The 24,680-nt window shown below is 35.2% G+C and overlaps 1 protein-coding gene across 1 annotated transcript in view; it reads left to right on the forward strand.

Moving 5' to 3' along the window:
• LRP1B (LDL receptor related protein 1B) overlaps positions 1 to 24,680 on the forward strand; it is a 1,901,444-nt gene that overhangs the window by 638,149 nt on the left and 1,238,615 nt on the right. Inside the window, exon 3 of the mRNA XM_047772014.1 lies at positions 24,179 to 24,316. Within this exon, the coding sequence (XP_047627970.1) occupies positions 24,179 to 24,316 (138 nt within the window). The remainder of the gene's footprint in view (positions 1 to 24,178; positions 24,317 to 24,680) is intronic.

Here is a 24,680-nt window from a genome sequence, read left to right on the forward strand (position 1 = left end):
GCAGGATATAAGATTAACATTCAGAAGTCAGTTGCATTTCTGTATACCAGCAATGAAATATTAGAAAAGGAATACAAAGATATAATACCTTTTAAAATTGTACCTCACAAAATCAAATACCTCGGAATACACCTGACCAAGGAGGTAAAGGACCTATATGCCGAGAACTATAAAACTTTAATCAAAGAAATCAAAGAAGATGTAAAGAAATGGAAACATATTCCATGTTCATGGGTTGGAAAAATCAATACTGTAAAAATGGCCATACTACCCAAAGCAATCTACAGATTCAATGCAATCCCTATCAAATCACCCATGACAGTTTTCACAGAACTACAACAAACAATCCAAACATTTATATGGAACCACAAAAGACCCAGAATCGCCAAAGCAATCCTGAGAAACAAAAAACAAGCAGGAGGCATAACTCTCCCAGACTTCAAGAAATACTACAAAGCCACAGTCATCAAAACAGTGTGGGACTGGTATCAAAACAGACAGACCAATGGAACAGAAGAGAGAATCCGGAAATAAACCCTGACACCTAGGGTCAATTAATCTTTGACAAGGGAGGCAAGAACATCAAATGGGAAAAAGAAAGTCTATTCAGCAAGCATTGCTGGGAAACCTGGACAGCTGCATGCAAAGCAATGAAACTAGAACACCCCCTCACACCATGCACCAAAATAAACTCAAAATGGCTGAAAGACTTAAATATACGACAGGACACCATCAAACTCCTAGAAGAGAACATAGGCAAAACACTCTCTGACATCAACATCATGAATATTTTCTCAGGTCAGTCTCCCAAAGCAATAGAAATTAGAGCAAAAATAAACCCATGGGACCTCATCAAACTGAAAAGCTTTTGCACAGCAAAGGAAACCAAAAAGAAAACAAAAAGACAACTTACAGAATGGGAGAAAATAGTTTCAAACAAACCAACGGACAAGGGCTTAATCCCTAGAATATATAAGCAACTTATACAACTCAACAGCAAAAAAGCCGAGAATCCAATGGAAAAATGGGCAAAAGACCTGAATAGACTGTCCTCCAAGAAAGATGTACAGATGGCCAACAAACACATGAAAAAATGCTCAACATCGCTGATTATAAGAGAAATGCAAATCAAAACTACCATGAGATATCACCTCACACCAGTCAGAATGGCCATCATTAATAAATCCACAAATAACAAGTGCTGGAGGGGCTGGGGAGAAAAGGGAACCCGCCTGCACTGTTGGTGGGAATGTAAACTGGTACAGCCACTATGGAGAACAGTTTGGAAATACCTTAGAAATCTATACATAGAACTTCCATATGACCCCGCAATCCCACTCTTGGGCATCTATCCGGACAAAACTCTACTTAAAAGAAACACATGCACCCGCATGTTCATTGCAGCACTATTCACAATAGCCAGGACATCGAAACAACCCAAATGTCCATCGACAGATGACTGGATTCGGAAGGTGTGGTGTATATATACACAATGGAATACTACTCAGCCATAAAAAAGAATGACATAATGCCATTTGCAGCAACATGGATGGAACTAGAGAATCTCATCCTGAGTGAAATGAGCCAGAAAGACAAAGACAAATACCATATGATATCACTTATAACTGGAATCTAATATCCAGCACAAATGAACATCTCCTTAGAAAAGAAAATCATGGACTTGGAGAAGAGACTTGTGGCTGCCTGATGGGAGGGGGAGGGGGAGGGAGTGGGAGGGATCGGGAGCTTGGGCTTACCAGACACAACTTAGAATAGATTTACAAGGAGATCCTGCTGAATAGCAGTGAGAACTTTATCTAGATACTCATGTTGCAACAGAAGAAAGGCTGGGGGAAAAATGTAATTGTAATGTATACATGTAAGGATAACCTGACCCCCTTGCTGTACAGTGGGAAAATTAAAAAAAAAAAAAAAAGAAAAAAAAAAGAAGTGCAACAGAAATCTTTATCAGAAGGAGAACTTTATCAGTTGTTTCTAGGGTTTTCAGATTAAAGAAAAAAATGTATATGTAAATATATGTAAATATACATATATATTTATCATAGGGTGAATTATTTTTTTGTCTTTTTTAAGATAAAATCCATATTTGCTATTCTTCTGTTCATATGCCTTTAAAGATTCAGGTTCTAGGTAGTCATGTGTGGGGTCAGTCTGTTTTTAACTATAAGCCATAAGGTGCAAAATAGCCTTAAGATTTAAAAATTGTCTTTTAGGGAGTTCATGTCGTGGCTCAGCAGTAACAAACTTCCATGAGGAAGTGGGCTCAATCCCTGATCTTGCTCAGCGGGTTAAGGATCTGGCATTGCCATGAGCTGTTGCAGATGTGGCTTAGGTCTGGCATGGCTGTGACTGAGGTGTGGGCTAGCAGCTACAGCTCTGATTCAACCCCTAGCCTGGGAACTTCCATATGCTGTGGGTGTGGCCCTAAACAAACAAACAAAAAATAAATTGAATATAATTATAAGCTTCATGACTTTATAATTTTACTATCACATTTGCCCTATTTTTATACTAATAGTAAAATATTTTCTCATAGCCTAATGTTTTTCTTAATAGTGAGCCCTCAGATAGATATCTAGCTAGCTATATTCCCATGAGAAATAACATTTTCTTTTACATCAAGTAATGGTTTAGATCTCAAGCATACTGGCATATTTTGATGAAAAAAAACCTAGAGGTTGAAATAGAAATACTAATATAAAAACCAAATACATAAAACTTGGGGGATTGTCCCATTTAGTTCAAGGTGACTAGGATATTAGAATAATGACCTTGTTTTATCAAATGCAAATAAATTGCTTGTCTTCCCCTTGGGGAGAATCTATAACTGTTATCTTGCTCCTATTTTTCATTAATTTAGAAGGATGCTGGTTCCTATAGAATGTTTGAAAAAAAAATCCTGAAGTTAGTATTTTACTCTGTGAAGCTACAGGATATTATGAAATATTTTGAAATGAATTCTCCAACTGGGTAAATTTACTGTTTGACTAGTATAATTAAATTTTACATTTGCTTGGGATATTCAGATATTAAAAATGTTTTACACCTGGTATCACGCTTGATCCAGACAGGTTAGGCTATGAAGTTAGACGTGTACCGGTTTCTGTCCCTGCTTTTCCAACATTTAACAGATGGTAGAATGAGACATAGGTTGTTTAAATGACTTTCTTGGAGTCATACATTTGGGGAGTGCCAGAGCCAAGCCATCTGACTCCAGGTTTAACTATCTCTACAAGACCATAAGCCAGAGAATATATAAGGTTCAAGGGCAGCCAAAATTTTTAAAAAATTGTAACTTTGTATGTCTCTCTATACAATGCATATTTCTTTTAGATCTTTGTCATGATTGCATCATGAATATGTCCCATGCACTTGCTAATTTTAGTACATAGCTTTATTGTATAGAAGAGCCTGCCACTAATTTCAAGGCTGAACTATGCAGAAAACCTTTTCAAGTTACCAGAACTACAACTTCGACAACAATAACAGAAAGTGGTAAATTTTCCGCTCTAATTTAATTTTCATGGGTCATTAACTTCAAAGTCTAAAATGACTTAATTATACTGTAGCACTTTAAATATGAGCCAGACTCAATGACAACTTCTTGATTGGACACTGGAAGCTATTTGTAGGCCATTGCAGGTTTCCTTTTTTTTTTTTTTTCTACATGATACATTATGATTTTACCTCTCATCCACTGAGAATTTATGAATAATTGAATTTTAATATTCTAGGTTTTTATGATATGGGACTCATTGAATTATTATTCATATTATTGTTTTACTGATCCACATATTTCTTATCCTGAATTTTATCAGTGCATTATAAATAAAAATAAATATTTGAAACATAATTGTTGAGCTTCCAACTATCATCAAAGAAAATGAAAATTTCTTAAATGAGAAAGGAATGTTTTATCAAAAAAGAAACATTGGATTATTGTTATTATTGGCCATGGTTGTAAGAACCCATGTTATACTGAGGACATTTATTAAGAAATCAGGTTGTTTGAAAATGAGAATCTGTTTTAGAGTGAATGATTAAATTGTTTTACCTAAGTATGTCATCTGTAGGAAATGGAAAAGAAAAATAGCAAGAAGGGCAATGTAGAAACCAAAGGATATATGAAGAAAACAGAGGCTCTCAGCATCCTATTATTGAAAGGAACTGCAGTGATCATCTTGTTCACCTAGACCAATAGAAAGATTTCCTCTAGACTAGCCTTAAGGTTGAGACCTCTTCTGATTTAATTTGTCCAGAAACAATAAATTCCTTCCCCATGAGGCTACCTGTGCCATTGTTATATGGATCTAGTTTTTTGCAAATTTTATGTGGAACAAAAACTAGATTTCTGGTGGAACCATTGGACTAAACTCCCTTCCACTATTAATTTTTCATATAACGAAGATCCTTCTTCTATAATAATCCTCATGACAACAATTGTCCTCAATTTTTCAACCGATGACTTAAAAACATGATTCCCTTACTCTATTCATTTTATTTCCTTTTTATGGAATGAAAAAATATTTTTGAGTTAAATTTTTAATATAGTACCTACTACTCATAAGGTGTTCTGAAGAAAGGAGTAGCTTTGTCCTTTGTAGTAATAAAAAATCAAAATCAATATAAAAATTTACATTTATTCGGCAAATGCTGAATGCTAAAACAAATGTATCTTTGTTGAAAATTCCTAATTGGAACTTTATTCTTTCTTAATTTTTGTTCTGGCCAATAAATACAGTTTAAAAATAATTTAATATCCCAAGTATTAGCTGTATTCCCAAGTCTCGTTCATTTTGAGAATTCAAAAGATGTGACATATGAGTCTTCATTTAAATTATTGATTATCATGACAGGTTGCACAGAGTCCAACCCAGACCTTCTTCTAAATGATATTAAGAACCTTCATTTGCAATAACATGGATAGTTCTTGAGTGCATTGTGCCAAATGAAATAAGTCAGACAACAAAAGGACAAATACTATTGATCTCACTTATATGTGGAAAGTGAAAAAAGTGAACTCACAGAAGCAGAAAGCAGATTGGTAGTCCCAGAGGTGGAGGGGGGGCAGTGGGTAAAAGTGGCCAAAAGGAACAAACTTCCAATTTGTAAGCAATTAGGATGAGCAGTAAGGGAAGGAAGAGATTCTTCACTGGCAACATAGTCTCGTAGGCGTAGATCATTGTGGCTAAATGTGGGGACCCTGAAACCAAAATGCCTGAGTTTGAATCCTGATTCCACAAAATTAATAGCTGTGACTTTGGACAAGATATTTAACTTTGAAGTTTCTGTTTCCTGACCCACAAAATGGCAATTGTAAGTGTGCCCCATAAGATTGGTCAGAAGGCTGAGTCCAACTAATTCCAAAGGGCTTTAGAATACTTGCCTGGTACAGGAGAAGCATAGAATAAATGTTAGCTATGTCATTATGGAATTCCTTTGTCAGTCAAACAATATATTCTCTCTTCTAATTTCTCTAGACTCGAGTAGGGATATGAAATGTAAGGAGACACTGCTGAAAATGGAATTTGTGGCTACTTTGCTCAGGGTCTAGGGAAATAGAGCCCAGATAGAACAGATTGGGTTTTGGTATTTGCCTATCTAAGCCACTGCCAACTTGGTAGAAGCGGTAACTGAATTTTGGAGATATTTACAACAAAAATACATGCAGTAGAGTTTCTGCTGTTTTAGTCAGACAGAATGCAGAGAATGTTGTGGCAGATGTGAGACACATGCCTTTGGGAACTGGTTAATGTAGAAGTGGCTTGGAGAGCAAGTTTCCAAGAGCTCTCCCTGGAGTGACTGAAAAGATAGCACCTTTACTTGATTGCTCTAAGTGCCAGCCAGGAAGCAGCCCTTTTGCAAGGTGGAGCCCAAGGCTTAGAGACATGATTTGGACTCATTTTGAGAGACAGAAATCTTCGGTCAAAATTTATTTTCTTTGCAGTTTCACTGATGCCATAATAGATAGTGAAGGATATAAAGGGATACCATGGTGAAAGTTATTTTACCAGGTAGGAAACTTGCGAGAGGATTTATATTTCAAAATGACAGTGACCTAAAACTCACATCAAAAAGTGTCTTAAAGAAAAAGTGTCCAGAATTGTAGCCTATGGAGCTATATGACTCAGAATCTCACCCAACAAAATGACAGATTTTAAACATCTGGCACTTTTATTTCTCATTTCTGTAGAACTTGGTACACAGAACAAGTTGTCTGTCAACTTGCTACAGATGAAGACATTAATTTCAGACTTTACAAAATCTCCCCATTTTAAAAAAATAGCGTTTTATTTCACCGTTCCTTTTCAGCAATTTAGGACATTTAGTGGCTATGTTTTATTAGGGTCATACACTTTATATGTTTTTGTCCTTTATAGTATCTTTATAGTGTCTTCAAATACTAATGTTATATAGGTATGTTTAGTTCTGAGATACTCAACTCTTCCTTTTTTTTTTAATTTTTTAAGCAATGAGATCAACTTTTCCTTTTAAGTTGTACAACCAAACATTTCAAACATTTAGAGATGCACTGTTGAAAAGTCACAATATTTAATAGTAATATAATCTTTTTTATTAGTAATATTAAGTAGTAATCTTTGAGTAATTTTACATTTTGTTATACTACTGTATTAGGTTATTTTTCACTTTTAGAAAGGTGCCAAAGATTTAGAATGAATTTATCACCTAGATATTTTTTATTTTATTTTATTTTTATAGAGGTTAAAATTCAAGTTAAATATGTGAAAGGTAGAATTATTCATTGCCAACTTTTAAAAAACCTTAGCAGTTACTAACTTTTCCTTTCTACAATGGCTAACAGTCTGCAGTTTGTTCAGCAGATTTTCCCTAGAGCTTAGGCCTGACAGACACTTATTGGACTTTTTAAGCATTTTCATAGGAGTTCATTCTCAGGGAAAAGCAAAGAGAAATTTGACCCAGCAGGAAGTCATCCCACAGTGCTTACTCTTATATTATCTCCTTATTTCTTTCTCCTGGACCCTTGGCTCTGCCCTCACTTCACACTAACACCTGAGTAAGAGAAAAATACTCTATATATTCTTAATTAGTGATTCTACATCCTTTTATAGTTTTAAACCAGGACACTAAGTGATTCAGACTACTTCTCTCTGATAACTTAATTAAAACTTCCAGAAAATGCTGTTATCATAGGTGGTGGTAGAGGTGTGAGCAATAGCAGGAAGCAGAGCAGAGAAGGGAGTTGGTCTAAATAAAGTATTTGAAATATTCTTGGTGTCAGTTTCCCAGAGATCTAAATGAATCTTTTAACTTTCTCCGGAGTAAATTTTGAAGAATCAAGGGAAGAAATGGAGGTAGGATGCAGAAGGAAAATAATCAGGGGGAAATTATGTTTGTATCCATTGATTTATGTCTATTGCTATATTTCTATTTTTTATAGGTGTTGCAAATAAAATGGAAGTTGGTCTTCTACTTTAGCACTTCTCAGGTCTCAAGTTCTGACTCACAGCTGTTAAGGCTGTTCATCCTTGACTGATCATAGGCAGTAAATTGAGAAGTGACTAACACAATTTTAACTGAGCTGTCAGATCTGACATCATCTGATCCATTCTTCATTTGTACTTTCACGCTATCAATTCTCAGTTTCTAAAAACAAATAATGGAAAACATGGACTTTTTGCATAACTTCTCACATTTTATATCTGGTATCCTTTTCTGTAACTCATGACTTTTCTCATTTTTGACAATATAAGATCCCTGGGTAATGTTCAGAAGACTTTTTTCAGGATATGAATGCATATGTTGTCATTAAATTAAATTCTCCATAAGAGTTTGCTTAGATCATCATTTCTAAAATGTGTCAATATTAGCAAAACATTGAAAATTACATGTTTCTGCCCTTTCTTAAATGCCATGTTGTTTTATTTTTTGTTGAACTAAACTAGGTACTCCATCTGTTTAGAAGCCATTTCAGTGAACACATTTCCAGGAAATGGGCACTAGACTTAGAACCCGTTTTTGGAGGTCCCAGGGCATTGCTGCTCAAAATGTGCTCTGTACTACAGCACCAGCCTTACCTGAGAGCTCAAAGAAATGTAGGATTTCAGCCCCAACCAAGGTCTACTGCATCAAAATTTGCCCTTGAAGAAGATCCCTAGGTGATACATCTTTACAGTAAAGTTTGAGAAGCATTGTCTTAGAATGTATGGTATAATTCTGAATGTGGCATTGACCAAGTGTTTAATATAAAATGTGGGGGAATGGTCATGAGAGACAGCATCAATGAGAGATCAGAGTAGCAAAATAGTGAAATATGTTGAACTTCATCAGAGAAGCTGGAATCCTTCATGCAACCCAGAATGAACTATCAAAATGTTGACACAATTTTACTATAATTTATGCTTTTATGTATTTATTTGATGAAGCCTTTCACTTTCTCTTATTTTTAAATAAGATACTCTGATGAAACAGCATTTCCCTGTTAACTTTACATACATAAATGAGGCATCCTTAAAGAAATTCTGGGTTGTTCTTTCTACCTTAAATATTCTGCTCTTTTCCCTTGATTGTGGTCATTAATCAACTTCATCAGATAATGCCATAATAAGAACACAGGTGGAACAAAAAGAAAATGCTCTAGTAAAGGTTTTGTATATTTTCTCAAATTGACAGATATATAAATTGATTCAGATTTGCTTATAGCAGACTATTGTCTTCTATTTCACCAAATTATTGTGTATATGAAAATCTGCAAAGGCCTACCTTTGAGATTTCTTACAATTGTTTGTTATAAAAGTATTGAACTAACAAATCAGTTGTTCAAACAATTTACAGAGTAGGGAGTTGTCTTTGTGACCCAGTAGTAATGAACCCGACTAATATCCGTGAGGACACAGGTTTGATCCCCAGCCTCCCTCAGCGAGTAAAGATTCTGGCGTTGCCATGAGTGGTGGTGTAGGTCAGAGAAGGCAGCTCAGATCTGGTGATACTGTGGCTGTGATATAGACCAGCACCTAGAGCTCTGATTGGACGCCCTAGCCTGGGAACTTCCATATGCCATTAGTGTGGCCCTAAAAAGAAAAAAAAATAATAATTTTGGAATAAATAAATATTAAACTTAAAAAATTAAGCTTAGAAAAATATTGTGTTTTGGAAGTTTTTCATTTGGACATACCTGTTCAAACTTCTATAGAGAAGGCCAATTTCAAAAGCCATGTTATAAATTTAGGGTCAGATAAAAACTAGGCTAGTTCTGTTACTCAAAGTCTTCTTTTCCATCCCTCATATTTCTGTTGAGTTTTGCTTTTCCTCTTCTTCTCTGTTTCAAGTCACATTGACCATTTTTCTGTTCATTACTGTGGGTATGAAGGGCAGAAAGGGCAGATGAAAAGAATATGAATCAGTGCTTTTCTTTGCAAATACATCTAGACAAAAAAAAAAAAAAAAGACTTGGTGGAGAAGGTGAGACTTGCTAAAATCTTTCTACAACAGTATTTACTGTAGAGCAGAATTCAGTGTAAGGTTGAGCAGCTTTGGAGTCTTTCTTCAAACAAAATAAAACAATGAAGAAGAAGCCAATATGAAATGTTTGATATAGGAGTTTCATTTAATTTCTATCATTTTCATAATCCTCAATATGGACAATCAGAACAAAACCTTTTGTTGCTGCTGTTTTGTTTTTCTTTCTGAGCCAAGGACATTGTCAAGAGGGTGTTGCAATTTTATAAATCACTAGTGTTTTCCATAAAAGTAAGCAATTCCTCTCTGCTATCCAAGTAACAGACTTCACTAGTTCATTAACTTTTTCAGACCATTCAGATATCATTTAGTGGGTTAATTTCATTAACATCACAAATAATCCCTGACCTGCGATAGTTCAATTTATATATCTCTTAAACTTAACCATGATGAGAAAGCAATACATATCTAGTAGAAATCATACTTTGAGTTTTGAATTTTGATCTTTTCCTGGGCTAACAGTAAGGGGTACAATACTTTCTGGAGAGGTGAGGCAGTGGCCTCAGAGACACAGCTTGCAGTCAGTCATGTGATCATGAGGGGCAACAACTGATAAGCTTGCAACCACTCTGTACCCAGACTACTATTCTTTTGTTCACTTTTAGTACAGTATTCAGTAAATTACAAAATGACTTTATTATAAAATAGGCTTCATGTTCAATGATTTTGCCCAACTGTAGGCTAATGTTTAAGCGTTCTGAGCATGTTTATGGCAGGATAAGTTAAGCTATTATGTTTGGTAAGTTAAATGTATTAAATGCATTTCTGACTTAATGGTATTTTCACCTTAAGATGAGTTCATCGGGATGTAACCTCATTATGAGGTAGGTATGTTTTAGTAATGTTGTGATTATGTGTGTTAGTTTGTGTGTATTTCAAGTTCAGTCCTCTGTTTTCTGTATTCTCCTTTGGCATAAACCTCCATATCCAGGAAGCAGTGAAAGGAGTTTTATCAAATTTGGAGAAGAGTCTATTGCCAGTAGATGATTTCCATAAGGAAAGAAAAACTTCTTTTGCTGACACACTATTCACTAAATACCATTTATTTAGCAGTTGTTTTAACTGTTCACATAAATTGGAGACAGTCGACTGCACTTAAAACAGGAGAGCCAAGGTGCTATTTAATGAACTGGAGCAATTTTATGAGCACATACAAAGGCTCCACAGGGATTCTGTACAGGGTTTCCCAGGGAGAATCTGACTGAGGGTTTAGTGTTGGCACACTGAACTCAAACCCAAGCTTGCCCAAGACTCTATCTGTTTAAATATGCAATTGAATTCTAAGTGATGTCCATTCTTCCTTTTAGGGGACTATACTGCTTCAAAGACGCAGACTTGCACTGTGTCAGTTCCAGCAGAAAGATAATATGGATTTGATGGATCAAAGATAAGAGAATATGTGTGGCAGATGGTAGGGAGGTAAAATTTGTGGCTGAAAAACAGAAAGGCAGATAATTTTACCATATGGTATTTGAACCTATGATATTTGCATCCTTCATGTGGGATTCCATCCTGCCAAGCTAACCAGGCACTGAAGCTTCATGGAAGAAATAGCCGGACTTCACCAGAAAGAGGTAGAAACTGTCATGTGGCCAGTCTGTTTGATCTAGAGAATGGCCCACCAAAGCAGAAGTAAGCACATGGTGAATGACTGATCAAATGGTTTGAAGAGAGCTTTGGGGACTATGATTTCATAGGCTGATTTTTAGAAGACTTGAGCTTTACTTTAGCAACACATACCACAGAAAACCTGTTTGTATTTAATGAAGACAACCTGGAGTCACAGTGAATGAGGATTCTGTCATCAAGGAAAAGCATATGGACAACATATTTATAGTTAGGATTTGCTGGGAATAGGCAATACAAATTCCTCTATGCACAGCTCATATTAAGCTGGTGTGTATGGCACAACAGTGCTGGCTGATAAAATGCTGAAACACTTATATTCTGATTCTAAACTCCTGCTACTCAGTGCCCTTCTGGGACCCCTTCAATAATCCCATGCTCCTTTAGGCCAACGTGGGCAAAGAAATTGGCTGTCCTAGCACATCTCAGCCTTCTTACCTGTCACCCACCTGCCCTTCCTCCCATTTGCCTTCCCCATCCCTATCTCTCTGTCTCTAGTCAAATAGTCCTAGACACCTGGAATTGGTGATGGTCTCAAAGCAAGAGTTCATGGGTCATACACAGATGGCCAAGATCCCCTCAAGCTATTTTCCTTTGGCTGCTTGTAGAAGCGTGGCTTCTACAGTTTATTTCATCTCTTGTTCAATATTCAGATTTCACCCCTGACTGTAAGAGCTGTTTAAGTATTGATGTAGCATGGCTTCACAATTTTGGCTTAGAACATGATTTTCTTCACTGTTCTTTAAGATCCTTCATCACAGAGACAGAAACAGACAGAAATGCATAACTAGGCTTCTTGCCTTGCCTGTTTCTTTGTTACACAGGATTAAGTTTGTTGCATAGTGTAACATAGTAAAGAAGCCAGTTTTAGAATATATGAGACTCAAATTCAAATAATAGTATTACAGCTCTGTGATCTTGAAGAAGGCATTTAATCTCTGCAGTCTTCAATCTCCTCATCTATACAATAGCAATTATAATATCTAGATCGTAATGTTCTTGTAAGTATTTAATCAGATAATGGACATTATGTGCTTATGTCTATGCTTACAGAGCCTGGAACATAGGAAGTATTCAATAAGCAGCAATTATCCTATTAATATAATGATACTTTTACAGAATTCAATTAAGAAGTTTGTTTTCATTAAAACTGAATAAATCATAAAATCATTTTCTGAGTTTGCATCATTTTAAATGGCATAAAAATTAAATTTTTATGAATATCTTTCATCAATAACATTTCACTTCTGGTCTGAAAAATGCAATGCACATATTCTACCAGTGATTCAAAACTGTTATATTTTAAAATGTCCGTACCATCCTATGCCTTTTAAATTGGGCTGTTTAATAGTATGTCTTCCTCTCAAGTATAAATTGGCTTATATAAAAATCACCATGTCTTACAACTTGGTTCTTCTAGTGAAAGACAATTAACTACACATCCTCTAACCAGTCCTTCTCAATGTAAAACCATTTGTATGCTAATCAGGACTCTCAAACAATTGTTTGTTTTCACACATAACAAAGAATTTCTTTTCAAAATGTGATGGAGTGATTCAAGGCATATATTTATTCCTCTTCTCTCTTCTCTATTTTTCTGTTATCCATTCATTTTAAGCAAATATATCATTTTTTTTTTTTCTTTAATGGAAGTGCCCAGGCTAGAGGCCATCAAATTGGAGCTGCAGCTGCTGGTCTATGCCACAGCCACAGCAATGCTGGATCCTTAACCCACTGAGAGAGGCCAGGAATCAAACCCACATCCTCATGGATATTATTAGGATTCGTTTCCACTGCACCACAATGGGAACTCCCCTGACCATGAGAATTTTAGGGAAGGTTTTGTACTGGGAGTTTTATTTCTTTTTATTTATTTTTTTATTTAATCTTTTTAGGGCTGACCCTGGCATATGGAGGTTCCCAGGCTAGGGGTCGAATAGGATCTGTAGCCACTGGCCTATACCATAGCAATGTAGGATCTAAACCACATCTTCAACCTTCACAGCTCACAGCAACACCTGATCCTTAACCCACTGAGGGAGAACAGGAATCGAACCTGTGTCCTCATAGATACAGATTCATTTTCCCTGAGCCATGATGGAAACTCCTCAAGAGGGTCCCCCCCCCCAGATGGAATAATGAGTGAATAGCTCCTATTAAATAACATTTACTTTGAAAAATGTGCCACTGGAATCAGGAAAGGTCTTTCTACTTGGTGTCTACACTTACCACAGTGAATTTGGGTTATTTAACCGAGGATCATGGAACAAACTTTCTCTAAATCAAAAAGATAGTTTTCTTTTTAAGTCAGTATATACAATTTATTGTCTTTAGGGAGCTGTGGAAAATAAAAGCTTTTTCTCCAGTTTTTGTGGAGTTGTTTTCATGTTATTCAAATTAGAGTGAAGAGTTAATTGAATGAGAGATAGATAATGCTTGTCATCAAGTTGATTCTCAAAATAGTTCTTATTTGTTCTTAATCTGAAGAGAAGTATAGAGACTTTGTATTACTAGCTTTGTTTTTCTTGTCTATTCATCAAATGTTGGCTTTGTTACTGTTTTGGAGGGAAATTAAATACAGTTCTTTCAAGGGTTTTGGTAATGATTTATATATTTAGAATTCCTTTGACCTTTGACTATTACCATTTGGGCAACTCACCAGCAAAGTCTTTTCTTCCATTATCACCTGACATTAACCTGCCTTTGGTTTTTAGGCCTTAATTTGGGAACTGCATCTAACCTCTTATTATGTTAACCTATGGAGGAAGTGACTCATCCTTCTATTTCTCATAAAAAGCAAACAAAAAAATTCCTCTTAAGAGTGAAAATAGCAATGCCTCTGTGTGCATAGAGTTCAGCTCAGAAGCCATCTCTAACACGTGTGGAATGAAAGATTGAAAGTCTCTCAGCTGTCCTGACATGTGATGAGCCAGTTGGTTGTACCCACTCATTGTCCCTTTGTTGCAGACCTCTTTCCTCTGGAGGATGTTCAGAACTATCTGATTTTGGCGATTTTGTTTGTTTTCTTTACTTTTTATCTTTTGGTTCGGCGTAAGTCTTTTAACATGCTTTCTGCCAGGGAGTCATGCCTACTTCAAATTGAATAGGTTTTGCACATTGCCCTGAAATTCAGAACTTCAATCAGGAGCTGTCACCTGGTTACAGTAGGTAAAGTAACCCCAGAGAGCAAGAAGAAAAAGCATCAGCCTTAGAGATGATGTTCTTATCATCTGTATTTCAGAAAAAAGTACCCCAGATGAAACATTTCATCTTATGCTTCCTTATTTATCTGCAAATTGGGTACATCTTTCATTCACAGACGTTTTAAGGTATGACTATAACAGATGTTTTACTTTCGAGGACTCAGTAGTATTTCTGCAAATTGATGGTAGAAAGGCATCATCTTTCTGGTTCATTGATTAAACACTCATTCATTTAAAAAGAGTTGAATGCCAACTACAAATCAATACACTTGCCACCAATAAATGAGATGTGTGTATCAATCAATGAAGTGTCCCTTTCTCTCAAACAAAAGTCCCTTTAAAATTCCAAACTTTAGAATTAATCCGTTGTTTCCGTAAGAATCTTATTTAGGTGTAAATACACTACTTGTAAAATCACCTAGATTATCAAGTTAGCAAAGAGCAGGGCACTAAGAGATTAAAAAAACATGTAAGTCTGTTTTTAACTGAAGGGGAAGAAAGGGAAAGCAAATATCTAGACCTTTTGACAAAGAAAAAAATGAGGTGGTTCAGAAATTAAAGACGATGTGAAGAATAAAGGAATGTTTAAAATACCTGAATAACAATAATTTTTTAATCATCCAAACTGTTTCCTCCATTAGCACTGGGTTTAATAAATGGCAATGCTGAAATAATAGTCACTCATAAGACAGTGATTTTATTTTTTTCTTATCTAGTTGCCCTTGAGTGGAAAGTAATGAAGCAAGACAGTCTATTGGCCTGATAAATTTCTTATTTCTAAAGCTATAATTAATGACAACAATGCTTTGGTTACAACCATACAATATTTTTCATTGGCCAATTTTGATTGTATTGTAAATGTTTGCATTTTAGTGCAAGAGAATGTTATGACTTAACCTATATTTGTTGGATTCAGATATTGACAGTCAAACTGATAGAAATCACTGATATATATTAAAGTTAGCAGTAAACACACACACAGAAATATAGAGCTTCCTATTTTCCATAATGGTATTTTCAGATGTGACCCAGAAAGATTTTAGTAAAAGTCTTAACTAGATACCCATTTATTCACTCATAATAGCAGACATAATGGTGACTTTGGTTGTAGCAGAACTGCTTTCATATTGAACAATCTTCCTTAGGTGACCAGGCATGCTTTTCATATATTAAATACATAAATAAAGCTCTGTATGTTAGATGTAAGGAATTTTCCTATACTGTGACTTCTAAAGAGTAAGGACTGAAGAAAAAGGATTTCTAAACCTTAGAACAAGCTATCAAAACTGCAAAACCTCCTTCCCCAGAGCCTTTAAAAAATAGGACAGATGTCGAGGATGGCTTAGGGGTAGTGCAGCTGGACAAAATCAATCACCTTTACATCTCTCCCAAAATTTGAATCTTCACAGCATCCATTTGAAATATGTAAACACACAGCCATTACTGGAAGCTATTTTATGTAGAAATTATTTAATTTCAGTGAGTTTCTATTAGATGGACCGCATTTGTATCTTTAGTGGTTCTTATTCATGTCCCTGTATTCTAAATTTTAATCACATAGATTACTCTAACACATTATATCAATTAATATTTAGAAGTTGAGGCTCATAAATCCAATTTTAATTTTCTTTATAAACACCATAAGTAGTATTTCTTTGAAATACTTTAAATTTATTTCCTTTTTTTCCATTTATTTTAAATTGAAATATCATTCTGTCAGATGAAGTAGCCCATATGCAAAAATAATACCTTATAAAATGAACATAGTTTTAGGAAAGTTACATTACATTTATAAAGGCATTATGCAATCCAATGTTATGTTTTATATTAAACAGATACATGATATTAAATATATTTACATTATGTACTAATTTTCCCAAACAACAGAGTAAATAATGTGGTACACATGCTTTACGGTTTTCATAAGCATCCTATATTGCTATTATTTGAATATTCAGCTGTGAATTATAATAGATATTGTAATATACTATTTCTATACACTCAATTGCTTAGGAATTGCTTTTTTATTTAAAAGATGATTGTAGTATTTCCAGAAAAAAACTGAATCTAATTCTATATAAAAGCATTCTTGGAGTTCCCGTCGTGGCGCAGTGGTTAACGAATCTGACTAGGAACCATGAGGTTGAGGGTTCGGTCCCTGCCCTTGCTCAGTGGGTTAACAATCCGGCATTGCTGTGAGCTGTGGTGTAGGTTGCAGACGGGGCTCGGATCCCGCGTTGCTGTGGCTCTGGTGTAGGCCGGAGACTACAGCTCCGATTAGACCCCTAGCCTGGGAACCTCCATATGCCTCGGTAGCGGCCCAAGAAATAGCAAAAAGACAAAAATAAATAAATAAATAAATAATAAAGCATTCTTTTAAAAAATGTTCATTTTCTAATCATTGAGCTGGAAATGGATAAATATTTGCAATTAACATTAATGGTGTTCTAGAAGTCTTAATATATTACTTAAATATAAAGACACTTTAAAATGTTTGTAAATGATTCTAGGGAATTTATTTTTATTTTATTTATTTATTTCTTTTAGAGCTACAGGTGAAGTGTATGGAAATTTCAGGCTAGGGGACTACACACCAGATACAGCAATGCCAGATCTGAGCTGTATTCTGCAACCTACACTGCAGCTCACGCAATGTCAGATCCTTAACCCACTGAGTGAGACTAGGGATCAAACCTTAATTCTCCTGGATACTAGTAGTCAGGTTCCTTTCCACTGAGCCACAATGGGAACTCCTAGGAAAGTTAATTTTTGAAGATATTTTTTATTTTTTCCAGTTTTATTGAAATATAATTGACATCCAGATCTGTGTAATATTAAGGTATGCAGCATAATGATTTAACTTACATATACCATGAAGTGATTATCTCAATAAGTTTAGTGAACATCCATCATATACATGCAAAATTAAAGAAATACAAAGTAATTTTTCTTGTGATGAAAACTCTTAGGCTTTCTCTTAACTTTCATATATGACACGCAACAACATTATTATAGTTACCATGAGGTATGTTACATACTGGTAATTACTTATTTTATAAGTGGAAGTTTGTACTTTTGACTACCTTTTTCACTTCTTTCTCCCCTACCATCTATTGCCCCTGCCTCTGCTAACTGAAAATTTGATCTCTTTTTCTATGAGTTTTTTTTTTCTTCTTTTTTTTGTTTGTTTGTTTGTTTGTCTTTTGTCTTTTTTGTTGTTGTTGTTGTTGTTGCTATTTCTTGGGCCGCTCCCGAGGCATATGGAGGTTCCCAGGCTAGGGGTTGAATCGGAGCTGTAGCCACCGGCCTATGCCAGAGACACAGCAACGAGGGATCCGAGCCGCGTCTGCGACCCACACCACAGCTCACGGCAACGCCGGATCGTTAACCCACTGAGCAAGGGCAGGGACCGAACCCGCAACCTCATGGTTCCTAGTCGGATTCGTTAACCACTGCGCCACGACGGGAACTCCGAGTTTGTTTTTTAAGTATGATTGACCTCATACTATGGGGTCATAGTATGTTAGTTCCTGTTTCATAACATAGGAATTTGATATTTATACACATTATAAACTAATCACAATAAATCTGGTTACAATATGACACAATACAAAGATATGGTTATTGACTGTATTTCTCACACTGTATTTCTCACACTGTATATTTCATACCCATGATTCATTTATTTTGCAACTAGAAATTTGTACCTCTTAACTCTGTCACCTATTTCTTTTGTCCTCTGAACCCCCTCCCCCCTGGCAACCACCTGTTTAATCTCTGTAAGGTAACTCTGGTTTTGTTTTCTTACGTTTGTTTATTGTTTTGGCTTTTTAGATTCAATGTATTAGTGAAATCATGCAATATTTATCCTCTATATCTGTTTATTTCACTTAGCATGGTAACCTCTAGGTTTATCCATGTTGTCACAAATAGCAAGATTCCACACTTTTATGGCTGAGTAATATTCCATCAAATATGTATACCACATATACTATGTCTTCTTTATCCATTCATTTGTTGATGGGCACTTAAGTTGCTTTCATATCTTGGCAATTATAAACAGTACTTTGATGAACATAGGGTTGCATATATCTTTTCTAGTTAGTGCTTTTGTTTCCTGAATATTTTGATAGATACTCAGGATAGAATTGCTAATTATCTGATAGTTCCCTTCTTCTGATAATTGTTCTCCATACAACTTTCCATAGTGATTTTTCTAATTTACATTCCTGCCAACAGTACACAAGAATTCCCTTTTCTCCATATCCTCGCTGACACTTTTATTAGCTGTCTTTTGATGATAACCATTCTGGCAGGTGTGAGGTGATATCTTATTGTGGTTTTGATTTGAATTTCCCTGCTGATTAGTGAAGTTGAGCATCTCTTCATGTTCCTGTTGCCAATCATTATGTCTTCCTTGGAAAGGTGTCTATTCAAAACTTATGCCCATTTTAAAATTTTAATTTTTTGCAGATATTTCTTTTAACTTCATAAAATTGAAATGTGGTTGATTTAGAATGTTTTAGGTGTAAAGTTATTAAAACATATATATATATATGTATATACATACACATATATATGTTAGTTTTGCAGATTTTTTTTGCTTTATAGGTTGTTACAATATATTGAAAATAGTTCTTTTCTTTTTTTTCTTTTTTGGTCTTTTTAGGGCTGCAACTATGGCATATTGGAGGTTCTCAGGCTATGGGTCAATTTGGAGCTGTAGCCATGGTCCTACATCACAGCCACAGCAGTGCCAGATCTGGACTATGTCTGCAATCTACACCACAGCTCACAGCAATGCTGGATCCTTAACCCACTGAGAGAGGCCAGGGATTGAACTTGCGTCCCCATGGATGCTAGTCAGATTCGTTTCTGCTAAGCTACCACTGAAACTCCCTGAATATAGTTTTCTGTGCTATATAGTCCTTTCTATCCTGTTTCATTGATTAACACCTCTGTTTTTGTGCCAGTGTTTTGATTACTACAGCTTTGTAGTATAGTCTAAAGCCAGAGAGTATGATTTTCACTCTGTTCTTTTTTTTTTTTTTTTTCCTCCCCAAGATTATTTTGGCTGTTCTGGGTCTTTTGTGTTTCCATACACATTTTAAATATTTTTGTCCCAGTTCTGTGAAAAATGCCATCAATAACTTGATAAGGATTGCACTGAATCTGTAGATTGCCTTGGATAGTGTGGTCATTTTGACAGCATTGATTCATCTGGTTCAAGAACATGGTTTGCCTTTCCATCTGTCTATGTCATCTTCGACTTCTTTTATCAGTCTTATAGTTTTCAGAGCATAGATCTTTTGCCTCCTTAGATAAGTTTATTCCTGGGTATTTTATTCTTTTTGATGTGATGGTAAATGGGATTATTTCCTTAATTTCTCTTTCTGATGGTTCATTGCTACTGTATAGAAATGAAACAGATATTAACTTTATATCCAGCAACTTGATTGAATGCATTGATAAGCTCTAATAGTTTTCTGGTAGCATCTTTATTATTTGCTATGTATAGTATCATGTCATCTACAGTGACAGTTTTACCTCTTTCTAATTTAGATTCCTTTTTTTCCTTTTTTTTTTTCTTCTCTGAATGCTGTGGCTAGGACTGCCAAAACTATATTGAATAAAAGTGGTGAGTGTGTATAAGCTTGTCTTATTTCTGATCTTAGAGGAAAAGTTTTTGGCTTTTCACCATTGAGTATGATGTTAGTTGTATGCTTCTCATATCTCGCCTTTATTACGTTGAAGTATATTCCCTCTGTGGCCACTCTCTGGAGAGTTTTTATCTTAAATGTATGTTAAAAATTATCAAAAGTTTTTCTGCATCTTTTGAAATGATCATATGGTTTTTACTCTTCAATTTGTTAATGTATTGCTATCACATTGATTGATTTGCAGATCTTGAAAAAACCTTGCATCCCTTGGATAAATCCCACTTGATCATGATGTATGATCCTTTTAATACATTGTTGGATTAGGTCTGCTAGTATTTTATTAAAGATTTTTGCATTGTTCATCAGTGATATTGTCCTGTAATTTTATCTTTTTTTTTTTTTTTTGTAATATCACTGTCTGGATTTGGTATCAGAGTGATAGTGGCCTCATAGAATGAGAAATACTCCTTCCTCTGTTCAGCTAAAGGGATAAATCTCAGTATGTTAGAGAGCCTCTAACCCTGCTCCTTTATATCCAGATTAAAATTTCTGGTTGTGAAATGGTTTGAATGCTTGAACATTTTCATGACATAAATAATTTAATGCAGCACTGACATATCCTGAGAATCTATGTAACCTCCATTATTACCTGCCTCTCCTCTTCACACAGGTAGTTAGGTAGAAGTAGTGATTGGGGTTAGTTATCTCTTTATTTTTAGGATGGACTAAAAGAACTTCATGAGGTATATGCACTGTTACTTCATAAATGTTAACTGGGAATCAAGGAGGGATATTTCCCTAAAGTAATTGTACACTGTATACCTGCATTGCCTGGTTTCAGTTGAGAATTTGAATTGAGGCAAACATTGCTATTTCTCAAGCTTCCCATCTCTATCCCCATTGTCAAGAAAGAGCAAAAATACTGGTTTTAGCAGTTGTCAAGCTGAGGTATACCAGCACTGGTCAAAGAAATTTAAGATATTGATTCTCTGTTTTGAGGTTAATTTCCAAGGCCTGGGGCAGTTCTACAAATAATTTCTGCAAATCTTCAGTGTAACTTGAAAATTATCATGTCTGAATATGTTTTCATATGAAAAATTGGGAAAAACTGGCTAAAGCATAATCCATCAAGTCATCATTCATCTGTCTTTCCAGCAGTGATGGAAACTGGGACAAGAGCTTGTCAAAGACAATAGTAGTTAGTCTATGGAGAAACCGATTGACTCTTTGTTTCTACTAACAAAATTCTCTTATGTCCCTACATGTTACTGGTAGGAAGAATCTAATAGTTCTACATATTGCCGTTGAGGAATCCAAACACTTTTCCCTGTTTTCTCAAAATTTGTAAGTAACTGAGGCTGCTTCTTAACACCAGATGTACATTTCACTCCTTCTATCCTGTTGATCAGTGACCTGACAGTCTTAAAAATGAAAATTCATACATGTTTTTGAGCCAACACATGTATCGCATCTTCAAAAATCTTGGCATTTTAGAAAGATTGAGGTGATGTTTGGTCTCTAACTCAAAATTTCTAAAATATCCTGGATTTATTTATTTTTTTAATTTTTTTACTTTTTTTTTTTGTCTTTTTGCCTTTTCTAGGGCCGCTCCCTAGAAGGCATATGAAGGTTCCCAGGCTAGGAGTCTAATCAGAGCTGTAGCCACCAGCCTATGCCAGAGACACAGCAACTAGGGATCCAAGCTGCATCTGCAACCTACACCACAGCTCACGGCAACACTGGATCCTTAACCCACTGAGCAAGGCCAGGGATCAAACCCGCAACTTCATGGTTCCTAGTCGGATTCATTAACCACTGAGCCACGACAGGAACTTCATAAAATATCCTGGGTTTATTATGTGTTCTTTCCCAGAGTTACTTTTGGAATTTTTACAGAGACATCTAAATATATCTGACCTAAGAACTACTTTGACATTTATGCAAGGAGGCATGTTTTCAAAATTTTAAGTAGTTAACCAATTAATTAAATTTAAAAAAGTATTTTGTGGGAGTTCCCGTCGTGGCACAGTGGTTAATGAATCCGACTAGGAACCATGAGGTTGAGGGTTCAGTCCCTGCCCTTGCCCAGTGGGTTAACGATCTGGCATTGCCGTGAGCTGTGGTGAAGGTTGCAGACGCGGCTCGGATCCCGCGTTGCTGTGGCTCTGGCGTAGGCCGGTGGCTACAGCTCCGATTAGACCCCTAGCCTGGGAACCTTCACATGCCGCGGAAGCGGCCCAAAAAATAGCAAAAAAAATAAAAAAAAAAGTATTTTGTGATTATTGGTCATAACTTTTCAAAAATGTGTTAGTTTATAAATTATAAAAATAACAAATTAAAATTTTATGTTTAAAATGGATTTATATTAATCTTACAAGTATAAGACTCAATAGGTAGAAATTCAGTGAAAAATTTTACTTATTTTTATTCCTATAATTTTGATTTAAATTTGTATATTTGTCATTTAATTATGTGTGTGTGTATGTATATCTATACACACATACATACACATATACATGGAAGAGTATATTTAAAGAAACAAATACTCAAGTTACAGAGACATGTTACAGAAAAATGAGTTGGGCGTTTGGAGTGACAGGTGTCTGACAAAACTAATAGACTTGCATAATGGTGAATATATAAGTATACATGAAAAAATACACAGAAAACTATTAGTCGTAACACTTCAGCTAGTGAAGCTATGTTATAAAATTTTACTTACATCCCCCAAACATAAATGTTTTAATCATCAAAGAAAATCATATATACCTACAATTCATATTTAATAAGGCATTTCAAAAAACATATGCAATGGAATATTACTCAGCATAAAAAGAATGAAATAGTGTAATTTTCAGTAACATGGATGGACCCAGAGATTATCATACTAAGTGAAGTCAGACAAGGATAAATATCATCTAATGTCACTTATATGTGGAATCTAAAAAAAAAGTATAAAATTAACTTGTCTGCAGAAGAAAAACAGACTCACAGACTTTGAAAACAACCTTATGGTTACCAAAAGGGAGGTTTGGTGATAAACTGGGGGTTTGGGACTGGCATAGGCACACTGTGATATATGGAATGGCTGGCCAGTGGGGATCTGCTGTAAAGCACAGAGAACTCTACCCGATATTCTGTGATTATCTGTGTGGGAGAAGAATCTGAAAGGGAGTGAAGGTGTGTACATGTAACACTGAGTTACTTTGTTGTACAGCAGAAAGTTTCACAACTTTGTAAATCAGCTGTATTTCAATAAAATTTAAAAAAGCATGTCTTTTGGCAACTTAAGCTTTTTTTTTTTACTTGTGTAATATTTTTGTTTCCTTTTCTCTTTGTTTTCTAGTGCTATCGTATCACTTTCTTCTGCAATTCTTGTAATTTTGTATAGCCTAGAATATTTTAGGTTGGCATTTTTTATTATTGTTATTGTCTTTTTCTTTAAGAAAAGACTGGGTGTTCGAAGTTAAGTATATTTTTAAAAACACAAGAGGTGATTATATAAAGTGCAGTTACCACCAGTGGGTAAACTCAATGAGTTTCCCCCTCTTTATCATCTTCTCTTCAGCACATTGTGTTGCATAGTAGTTATTCAGTAAAGATTGTTTTTAAACAAAAGAATCCACATATAAATAAATATAAACCTAGCTGTTCTTTATATTCCTAAAGAATAGATTAAACATAAAATAGCTTTAAGGTAGACACAACTTCATTTAAATTCCACTGAAGCCTTTTGTTCATATTACCTGAGACAATTCTAAAAAGAGTCCTGCTAAGAAGTTGCTACTCTTCATATTTCACAATTGAGGAAACTGAGACATGCAGAGTTTAAGTACTTTGCCCACTTATCTAAGGATAAGAGAAAACAATTGAGCCAACCCTTAGATTTTCAATCCAAGCCTTTTTTAAGTGTCAAAAGATTACTTGTGTTTTTAACACGATTTGAAAAAATACGCATTATTTGATTTCCTATGCAGCTTTGAAAATTAGCTTTTTTATTACATAGGCTAAGTTTGATGTCTCTGAAAATCAGAGTATTTTCTATTGTTTTCTTTTTTATTTTGTAAATTAATGCTAATAATTTCTGTGCTTAATGGTTTTAATGTTAAAAAAAAAAGAAAATGAACGAAGCTAACCTGTATCACTTTGTTCCTTTTTGCATTTTTCCAGGTCCTGAGGAGGTGGATATCAAGTGCCCCTTGAATCACATTGCTTGCCTAGGTGACAACAAATGTGTTCATTTATCCCAAATGTGCAACGGTGTCCTTGACTGTTCAGATGGGTATGATGAAGGAGTCCATTGTCGTGGTGAGTCCACTTGCAGAACAATACAGCTGAATATTGAATTTCTCATTGTTTTAATGAAAGTTCAAAGAGAACTTATAACCTGTCTTTTCTTTCACCCACAACTTTATCAATTATTGAGAAAGCATGAATTTTATTGCCAGAAACACTCAATATGCATTTCAAAGCTATGACTATTGTGCTTTATTGAAAAATGCTGTTAGAAATTTAAAGGAAAAAAAAAACACACATTTAGACTTTTGAAGTGGTCTCTTAAATAATTGTATATTTCATAGAAAGGAGTACTTTTGAGCAAAGGGCTAATGAGAAGTCTTTGTTACAGTAGATTGGTCCTATATACCCAAAACTTGTTTTCCTGAACCTTTGC

Source organism: Phacochoerus africanus, chromosome 3 (assembly GCF_016906955.1).
Source record: "Phacochoerus africanus isolate WHEZ1 chromosome 3, ROS_Pafr_v1, whole genome shotgun sequence".
NCBI lineage: Eukaryota > Metazoa > Chordata > Mammalia > Artiodactyla > Suidae > Phacochoerus > Phacochoerus africanus.